The sequence below is a fragment of the Moschus berezovskii genome, chromosome 7 (genome assembly GCF_049115385.1).
Source record: "Moschus berezovskii isolate FMDL1 chromosome 7, NW_MosBer_1.0, whole genome shotgun sequence".
NCBI lineage: Eukaryota > Metazoa > Chordata > Mammalia > Artiodactyla > Moschidae > Moschus > Moschus berezovskii.
In genome coordinates this window covers 108869962-108880373 of record NC_142466.1, presented here as the reverse complement: position 1 = coordinate 108880373, position 10412 = coordinate 108869962, and the positions used below count along the sequence as shown (strand labels likewise).

General features: G+C 51.2%; 1 protein-coding gene across 3 annotated transcripts in view; it reads left to right on the top strand.

The window, feature by feature from the left end:
• Window positions 1-241: 241 nt before the first annotated feature.
• SUSD1 (sushi domain containing 1) overlaps window positions 242-10412 on the top strand; it is a 209146-nt gene continuing 198975 nt past the window's right edge. For 2 of the 3 annotated variants that reach the window (XM_088838275.1, XM_088838276.1), the window contains exon 1: window positions 242-1300. In XM_088838275.1, coding sequence (XP_088694401.1) covers window positions 1195-1300 — 106 coding nt within the window. In that variant the 5' untranslated portion in view covers window positions 242-1194. The remainder of the gene's footprint in view (window positions 1301-10412) is intronic. The other variant, XM_055427584.2, reaches the window with a different exon arrangement.

Below are 10412 nucleotides of genomic sequence, written 5' to 3'. Positions count from 1 at the left end.
CGTTCAACCTGGAACTTATTTTTTCTCTCCCTGCAGCCAGCGTCTCCCTACCCCAGCTTGCCACAACTCCCTTTGTGTTTCTATGTCAGCGACTCCCACTGCCATCAACCCAGTCGCCCAAACCAAAAGTTTCTCTGCTTCTCCACCACAGTCCACTGGTCATAAGATCCAGTGGATTCCACCCAATACTACCCTAACTTGTTACTTCCCTCCACACTCAGAGCCACTGCTCCGCGCCGGGACGTGTCCTCTCTTGCCCGGGTCTCTGAAGCAGCTCTGCGCGGGCTCTCTGCCTCCCGGGCCCCTTTCCCAGTCCTGCAGAGCCAACCCGGGGAGACTTCCCTGATGAGATCCTGGTGACGGCTTCTCAGCAACCTCCTTTCCTGGGTTTATGAGGTCTTCTTTATCTCCGCAGCTCACTGCCTCTCTCCAACTGTCCGTTCTCGCTCTTAGGAGGTCCCCCTCCCCATTTCTAGAATGCGGACTCTCTAGTCTAGCCCCACCACGCCTCTCACCATTTAGATTCCTCTCTGGGCCCTTTTCACCCCCAGGCCTTCGCTTCCATCTTCCTGAAGCCTCTCTGACGCCCCAAGCTGACTGTCCCCGGAGTAGCAGAAGTCCTACCAGCTCTGAAACCACAGACGGTCTTGTCGCCTGGTCAAGCCTGTCGCCGGGGTGGCCTGGACCGGCGGGCTTCTCGCCCTTGGAGCTCCAGCCACCTCACCCTGCTCTCTTTCAGCTCCTGAAAGACCCCTGTGCCTTCTGCCCCTCACCCCTCTTCCTTTGCCACCCCGGGAGTGCCTCCCTGAGCCCCTAGGGTCCCGCGATCGCTCCACAGGCGTAGGGCACGGGACAGGTTTCCTCCCGGCGCAGTCGGGAGCTCTGCGTTCGGAAGTGTCACTAGGCCGGCCCGCCGGGTGGCCGTGGGACCCCGCCGGGCGCGCAGCAGCGCACGGCCGGTGCGGGAGCTACGGCCGGTGCGGGAGCTACTGCCTGCGCGAGCATTCTCCGGGGACCCTGCTGGGAGGAACGGCCCGCGCGCCGCTCCCCACCCCGGGACCCCGCAGCACCCTCCGCTCCCCGTGCGGCGCCGGAAGCGCCCAGCCCGGTCCCCTCCCCGGGGCGCCAGCCGCCTTATCTCGGCGCCTCGGGGCCGCAGGAGGAGTCCGGGCGCGCCGGGAGGGAGGCGGCGGCATGGGCCGGGGACCCCGGGGCGTCGGCATCCCGCTCGGCCGCCTGCTGCTGCTGCCGCTGCTGCTCAGCCTGGCCCGAGGCGCGCCCCGAGCGTGGAGCCAGGATGGTGAGTGCGGGCGGCCCCCGCCCCCGGGCCGGGCTGGCGCGGAGCCCGGGAGCGGGGCTCCGGGCGGAGAGCGGGAGGGCGGGGCTCTGAGACCCCGGTGGGCTTCCCGGGCTGCCTTCCCCGGCCCCGCACCCGGGCTGCGGGGAGCTGAGCGCGCTGCGGCCCGGCCCGCGCCCCCCGGGACCTGGCGCGAGCGGGGTGGGGGCGCCCCCTGGGAGAGCCGCGCCCCGGCGCGAGGGCGGGGAAGGGCGTGCCGCCTGCACTGTCACGCTTCCGGCCCCGCTGCGGCTTTTGCGCGACCAATTCTTGACCCTGGAGCAGTTTTCTTCCTGCCTTTTAATTTTTAACATTTGATGAAGAACCAGGTGCTAATATTGTGAGAAAGAAGTGCCAGGAAGTGTATGGGAATAAAGCACTCATTAATCAGTTCATTCATTTAACAGATGAATGGTCCTTGAATAGTTTTCCTGAGAAGGCTGTGAGGTCCCTGTGCTGGCCCTCATTGACCTCATAGTCGTGTCCGACTCTTTGCGACCCCATGAACTGTAGCCCGCCTGGCTCCTCTCTCCATGGGATTCTCCAGGCAAGAATACCGGAGTGGGTTGCCATGCCCTCCTCCAGGGGCTCTTCCCAACCCAGGGATGGAACCCAGGTCTCCGTCACTGCAGGCAGATTCTTTATGTCTGAGTCACCGGGAAGCCCATTCTGGAGAAGACAGACAAGCAAATAATCCATTTCCAGGCAGTTGGAGTGGTAGCCCGTCAGGCTCCTCTGTTCACGAAATTCTCCAGGGAGTGGGTTGCCAGTTCCTTCTCCAGGGGATCCTCCCAACTCAGGGATCGAACCCTGGTCTCCTGCATTAAGGCAGATTCTTTACTGCCTGAGCCACCAGGTAAGCCCTAGAACCCCATCAGTGCTCTGAAAAGTTGAGTGGTCAGAAAAGGGAGAGACTACGTCTGATTAAGGGAATCCGGTGGCCCCGGGGATGAGGTGACCCTTGCTGCTGCTGCTGCTGCTAAGTCGCTTCAGTTGTATCTGACTCTGTGCGACCCCATAGACGGCAGCCCACCAGGCTCCCCCTTCCCTGGGATTCTCCAGGCAAGAACACTGGAGTAGGTTGCCATTTCCTTCTCCAATGCATGAAAGTGAAAAGTGAAAGTGAAGTCGCTCAGTCGTGCCTGACTCTTGCGGGCCCCATGGACTGCAGCCCACCAGACTCCTCCATCCATGGGATTTTCCAGGCAAGAGTACTGGAGTGGGTTGCCATTGCCTTCTCCAGAGGTGATCCTTAAACGGGGCCAAAAAGGATAGGTAATACTCGAAATGGGAAGATGGGGTAAAAGCATCCCAGCTCTTCTCAGAGGGCACAGTCAGCTCTCCGCTGAGAATGAATGAATACCAGATGGGGAAGACTAAGTAAGAAAGCACACGAGGCACAAAAGCACAGGGTCTGCATTTCTGTTTGACTGATGTGGGTGGAAAATGGGGGCAGAACAGCAGGTTGGACTTCACCAGAAGGCAGTGCGCTGTAGTTGGCAGACCTGGGCATTTAGACGGGTGTTTCTGGGCAGTGAGGAGCCATTGATAATCATTGCAGGTTTACTACAGGGAATGAGTGATATAAAAAATGGTACAAGGAAGACTTTTCTGTTGGTCCAGTGGGTAAGATTCCACGCTTCCGCAACAGAGGGCCTGGATTCAACCCCTGATTGGGGAACTAAGATCCCACATGCCAGGCAGTGCAGCCGAAAAATGAGGTCTAAGGAAAGCATCTAGCTTCCCTAATAAAATGAAACAGTCATCCTCTAGTGGATGGCAAATTCCATGTAAGGAGATACTCAGAGACTCTGTGGCTCCTACTCTTGTTCCCCCAATTCTCTTCACCTTGGGACTTTCACTGTCACTGGATGGTATTTTTCTTGGTTGGCGAACCTTCTGAAGTGCCCCCCTGCCTTTTTTTTAACATCAGATGCTCTGATGGGCTTTCTAACTTCCTTCTTTAACTTGGTCTCCCACAGCAGTGTAGATAAAAGCTTGCAGACGCTTGGCGCATACTTCAGAATCTCTGTGTGAAGACAGTAGCCTAGGAAGCTGTCCACTGTGTTCCCATTGACTTGCTGGGCTGAGATGTTGACCAAAGTAACTACATAAGCCCAGCCATCTGCAACTGCTTAACTGCTGTGGGGTGAATTTTGGGAAAGGGAAGTCAGGGTTGCCCTGGTTGAGCCTCCTCTCCCTGTGTCGGCATTTTCCCATCATTTACAACCGTGGAGAGCCTTGTGTGATCAAGGGCAGGTTTCCTTGCAGCAGACAGTGTGGGAACTGACTGGAGGCTTCGGGGCTGTTGAGGAAGTTGCTGCATCTGTTCTAAAAGTCCTGAGGCTTGGCCCCACAGTCATAACAGCAGGAAATGAGGACTGTGTGCAGATGATAAGGTGGAAAGGGAAGGACTTAATGACAGATGTTAAAGTTCAAGGGAACCAAAGAGGGGAGATGGAACACGGCAGGTTGGGATGGGTTGATTTGGATATATGGTTCTATAGTGCCCAGTTGTGTCCTACTCTTTGCGACCCCGTGGACTGTAGCCCACCAGGTTTCTTGCCTGATTTCCCAGGCAAGAATACTGGAGTGGGTTGCCATTTCCGACTCCAGGGATCTTCATGACCCAAGGATTGAACCCGCTTCTCTGCATCTCCTGCATTGGGCAGGCAGGCTTTTTGCCACTAGTGCCACCTGGGAAGCCCCATATGGTTCCATCGTTGCTGTTCAGTTGCTCAGTCATGTCTGACTGTCTGTGACCCCATGGACTGCAGCACACCAGGCTTCCATGTCCTCACTGTTTCCCCGAGTTTGCTCAAACTCATGTCCACTGAGTTGGTGATGCCATCCAACCATCTTATCCTCTGTACGCTCCTTCTCTTCCTGCCCTCAATCTTTCCCAGCATCAGGGTCTTTTCAAATGAGTCAGCTCTTCACATCAGGTGGCCAAAGTTTTGGAGTTTCAGCTTCAGGATCAGTCCTCCCAAAGAATATTCAGGGTTGATTTCCTTTAGGATGGACTGGTTGGATCTCCTTGCAGTCCGAGGGACTCTCAAGAGTCGTCTCCAGCACCACGATTTGAAAGCATCAGTTCTTCGGCCCTCAGTCTTCTTTATGGTGCCACTTTCATATTTGGCTCTATGCTGCTGCTGCTGCTAAGTCGCTTCAGTCGTGTCCGACGCTGTGCGACCCCATAGACGGCAGCCCACCAGGCTCCACCGTCCCTGGGATTCTCCAGGCAAGAACACTGGAGTGGGTTGCCATTTCCTTCTCCAATATGGCTCTATAGGAGGACAAAAAAAGATTTGGGAAGAAAGATGCTTAGCTGTTTTGGAGATCCTGAATTTGAGGTGATGTTAGGAATTTGCAGAGATGAAATCAACAGGGAACTGAGACTGTGGACAGTAAGTGTCTGCAGTGATGGCGACTCAATGGTCAGTTGAAGCCTTGAGGTTGATAAGAGTAAGAGGACCAAGGACAGATACATGTTGTTTTGTTTTTCCAATTTTTTCATTATTTATTTTTAATTGAAGGATAATCACAATATTCTGTTGATTTCTTCTGTACATCAACATGGATCTGCCGTTAAGTATACACATGTTCCCTTCCTCGTGAGCCTCCCTTCCACCTCCTGCCACATCCTACCCCTCTGGGTTGTCACAGAGCCCCAGTTTGAGTTCCCTGAGTCACAGCAGATTCCCACTGGCTATCTACTTTACATATGTTAGTGTGTATGTTTCCATGCCACTCTCTCCATTCATCCCACCCTCTTCCTACCCATATATGTGTCCGTAAGTCTGTTCTCTTTTTGCGTCTCTACTGCTACCCTGCAAATAACCTATTCATCAGTACCATTTTTCTAGGTTCCATCAATATGTGTTAATGTACGATATTTGTTTTTCTCTTTCTGACTTACTTCACTCTGTATAATAGGCTCTAGGTTCATCCACCTAATTAGCACTGACTAAAATGTGTTCCTTTTTATGGCTGAGTAATATTCCATTGTACATATGTACCACAGCTTTTTCATCTGTTTGTTGATGAACATCTAGGTTGCTTCCATGTCCTAGCTATTGTAAATGGTGTTTCAATGACCAGTGGAGTACGTGTGTCTTTTCATTTATGGTTTTCTCAGGGTATATGCCCAGTAGTGGGGTTGTTGGATCATATGGTAGTTTTATTCCTAGTTTTTAAAGGAGTCTCTATACCGTCTTCCATAGTGGCTGTATCAATTTACATTCCCACCAACAGTGCAAGGGGGTTCCCTTTTCTCCACACCCTCTCCAGCATTTATTGTTGGTAGATTTTTTTGATGATGACCATTTTGACCAGTATGAGGTGATATGTCATTGTAGTTTTGATTTGTATACTTCTCTAATAATGAGCAATGTTGAGCTTCTTTTGATGTGTTTAGTAGCCATCAAGGACAGATTCTTGGAAAGACTAAGTTCAGATGGTCCATGTGGAGGAGAAGGAGCAGTGCCCACATAGGTCAAAGGAAGACTGAACTAGAAGAGCATCAAGGAAGCCAGAAGAATGGGAGCCAAGGGAGTGGAGACTAGAACAAGTCTTCAGTTTTGGTGACTCTGTCAGTGGGAGCCAGAGCTAGCTGAGCAGTGAGGGTGAGAGCCAGATGCAGAAGGCTCAAATGAATGCAGGGCCTTGACTGCAGGTGCTGCTACTGCTGCTAAGTCACTTCAGTCGTGTCCGACCCTTAGCGACCCCACGGACTGCAGCCTACCGGGCTCCTCCATCCATGGGATTTTCTAGGCAATAGTACTGGAGTGGCTTGCCATTGCCTTCTCCGTGACTTCAGGCAGATACTCCTTAAAGGAGATAGAAGCAAATAGGAGATTGTGTTCAGCTGGGCTGGCCAGGTCAGTGCAAGATACTCTTTTTGTTTTTTGGCCAGGAGAACAGTGGTAAAGCTGTCTCCAGCACATTTTATTTTATTTTTTATTGGACTATAATTACCTTATGATGCTTTGTTAGTTTCTGCTGTACAATGAAGTGAATCAGCTGTATGTGTGTATATGTCCCCTCCCGCGTAGGCCTCCTCCCCACTCCCATCCCTCTAGGTCATCACAGAGCCCGGAGCCGAGCTTCTTGAGCTTTACAGCAGCTTCTCACTAGCTGTCTGTTTGGCACGTGGTAGTGTATGTATGTCAATCCTAATTTCCCAATTCATCCCGTCTTCCCTTCCTTCCTGTGTCCACAGTCTGTTCTCTATGCCTGTGTCAGTATTCCTGCCCTGGACAGAGGTTCATCAGTACGTCTAACACATTTTAGAATGAGACGAATTATTCAGTAGAGTGAGAAACTGAAAATGTAAAAAAAAAAAATGAGATTTACTGGTGAATGTCAAAAAGCAAAGGTGGTCTACAAGTGGAAAGCTTCGTAAGGAGAGGGGAAGGAAGGAGAAGAATGGAGATCTGCACTTCCCTTCCCCTACAGCTGGCCACTTAGGGAGTGCTATGCAGTTTGCAAAACCAGCCCAATTGTCCTCCCTCTTGGAGCCCTTGGAGTTTTCCAGTTCCCTTTGCACCACCAGAGACACCACATGCACGCCTCTGTACCATATTGTGTGGGACACTACATACTTCCTTGTACACATACAAATCTATATAATACCTTTGCCCTATGTGCTTACACCATATTGCAATGTAATTGTTTACTAGCGTGAGAGATCCTTGTGGGTAGGGACTGTGGCTTGTATTAAGAATCTGGTATGGAAATAAATGAAGACTACTCCATGAAAATAGGCAAAGGCTGTTTATATAGAGCTTCCTCTAGCAAGAGAGTCAGCCATCATCTCTTATGTTTGTCAGAGACTCAAAGACAGGCTGGGGAGTGTCACAACTTTACAGTGGAAAAGGGAAGTCTTCAGGCATGCTCCGGTTGGCTGGAGGATGTTGCCATGGGGAAGCTGGAGATGGCTTCCCTCTAACAGCAGGCATCCCATTGGTTAGGGGAGTGTATTTGGCTTTCTCTGATTGGTCCTTCCCTGGTGGCTCAGAGGTTAAAGCATCTGCCTCCAATGCGGTAGACCCGGGTTCGATCCCTAGGTTGGGAAGATCCCCTGGAGAAGGAAATGGTAACCTGCTCCAGTATTCTTGCCTGGAGAATCCCATGGACGGAGAAGCCTGTGGTAGGCTACAGTCCACAGGGTCACAAAGAGTCGGACACGACTGAGCGACTTCACTCACTTCATAAGGAACCTGGCCAATACTGATTAAATCCTGATCACTTGGGACTTATCCTTACAGAGGTGGTTTGACTTACTAGACCAGTGGTTGCAGGTTTTAGGTCAGAGTTCTATTTTTATGTGTGATCTAGCCATTGTCCATTTGTATTTTCAGTCTCTCACTGGTAACATTGCTAAATTACATTTAACCGTTATCCAAGATGCTTCACACAGCCTTTGGCTGTGTGGATCACAACAAACTGTAGAAAATTCTCAAAGAGATGGGAATACCAGACCACCTCACTTGCCTCCTGAGAAACCTGTTTGCAGGTCAAGAAGCAACAGTTAGAACCAGACATGGAATAACACCTAGTTCCAAATTGGGAAAGGAGTATGTCAGGGCTGTATATTGTCACCCTGCTTACTTAACTTCTACGCAGAGTACATCATGAGAAACTCTGGGCTGGACAAACCACAAGCTGGAATCAAGATTGCCGGGAGAAATATCAATAACCTCAGATATACATGTGACACCACCCTTATGGCAGAAAGCGAAGAGGAACTAAAGAGCCTCTCGATGAAGGTGAAAGAGGAGAGTGAAAAAGCTGGCTGAAAACTCAAATTCAAAAAACTAAGATCATGGCATCCGGTCCCATCACTTCATGGCAAATAGATGGGGAAACAATGGAAACAGTGAGAGACTTTATTTTCTTGGGCTCCAACATCACTGCAGATGGTGACCACCTCCAGGTCACAAGCAAGGATGCTTGCTCCTTGTAAGAAAAGCTATGACCAACCTAGACAGCATATTGAAAAGCAGAGACATTACTTTGCCAACAAAGGTCTGTCTAGTCAAAGCTATGGTTTTTCCAGTAGTCACGTATGGATGTGAGAGCTGGACTATAAAGAAAGCTGAGCACCAAAGAATTGATGCATTTGAACTGTGGTGTTGGCAGAGACTCTTGAGAGTCCCTTGAATTGCAAGGAGATCAAACCAGTCAATCCTAAAGGAAATCAACCCTGAATGTTCATTGGAAGGATTGATGTCGAAGCTAAAGCTTCAACACTTTAGCCACCTGATGCAAAGAGCCAACTAATTAGAAAAGACGCTGAACCTGGGAAATATTGAAGGCAAGAGGAGAAGGGAACGACAGAGGACGAGATGGTTAGATGGCATCACCGATTCAATGGATGTGAGTTTGAGCAAGCTTCAAGAGACCGTGAAGAACAGAGAAGCCTGGTGTGCTGCAGTCTGTGGGGTTGCAAAGTGTCAGACATGACTGAGTGACTGAACAGCAACAACGAAGCTGGTTCAGGGAGGAGAGAGTGGAGGAGCGGAAGTCAGGTAGCCTGAGTGGGAGGAAGGTGTGAGATGGCTGTTGAGAGAGCAGGAGGGTGTTGGTGGGTGGGTGAGGTGCCAAGCCCTAGTGGAGCAGAAGGCTAATAATGGGTGAGGAGGGCTGGAACCAGTCAGTCCTGTTTCTTAACCTTTCCCTGGTATTGCTCTGAGTCTGGGAGTGGCTGAGGAACCTGTTGGCTCAGGCCCTTTGGGGTTTGGGAAAGCCAAGGGGTGGTCAGAGGCCTTGAGAGGCTTGGGAGCGATGGTGGAGGAGTTTGGGGAAGTTGTTACAGTGTGAAGGGCACTGACCTCCTGAAGCCACATCCCATACGCTTGGTTTTCACTCTGTCATCGACAATCACAGCCGCACATACTCCATTCAGAGTGAGAAGAGGAGGAAAGGGGGAAATGGAAGGAGTGCCTTGTTTTGGAGTGACTTACAGGAAGGACTGATGCTAAAGCTGAAGCTGCAATACTTTGACCACCTCATACGACGAGTTGACTCACTGGAAAAGACTCTGATGGTGGGAAAGGTTGGGGGCGGGAGGAGAAGGGGACGACAGAGAATGAGATGGCTGGATGGCATCACCGACTCTGTGGACATGAGTTTGAGTGAACTCCGGGAGTTGGTGATGGACAGGGAGGCCTGGCGTGCTGTGATTTATGGGGTCGCGAAGAGTCGGACACCTGACAGTCACTCAGAGTAACGGAGCAGGACTAGAGCTGATGAGGCTGATTCCCACCGTGGCCTGTCTTCCTTCTCCAGGAACTTGGCCCTGGGCCTCTTCTCAGCTTCAGGTCAAACCCTAAAATGGGTTGTAAGGTCTGTGCAGCCCAAGGTAGCAAGTGGCCTGTTGGCCTTAGGTCTGCAAAGGGGACGGGGTGGGGGTGGGGTGGGGTTGAATGTGGATTACGGAAAAAAAAAATAGGTATGCAGCTTGCTGGAGAATGTGAGGCAGCCTGTTTGTGGGTGACATTCAGGACATGAACCTTAGGGTGTGGCTGCTTTGCTCAGAATTCCGAAGCATTGACGTTGGGACACTCAGCGCGGGTTGGTTCCTGGTCTGGAGGCCAGGTGTGGCAGTCCTACTGCAAGTTGGTCTTGGTTAAAGAGGAAGGTGGACAGAAGAAGCAAAAGGGCCAACGCAGCTGCGGGCTGATAATCATTTAATGCAAGGAAAGGTTGTAGGTTCTTGATTGGGAATGGCAGCCCTGCATCGAGGCGGAGGGGGAGTGGATGATGGTTCCCCCTGCCCTGCGAGGACTGTACTGCTTGAAAGAGGAGAGTGTGCTCTGTCTTGGCGGATTTTTAATGCAGAGGCTATTTTTTTGTTTTTCTTTTCCTATCAGGGATGTTAGAGAGGAGAGACTGTGAGATCTCTCATGTTCCTTCTGTCTCTGGAATTTGATGCAGTCTCTTAGGAGCCATGCGGTTTTCTGCGGTACTGTAGAAGACTCGGGAATGCTTTCTCTTCCTGAGCGTCAGCCCCCCTTTGCTTTCTTCCTCAGGTCATCTGATCTGTTTCCACATGTCTCCATGAGTTTGAGAG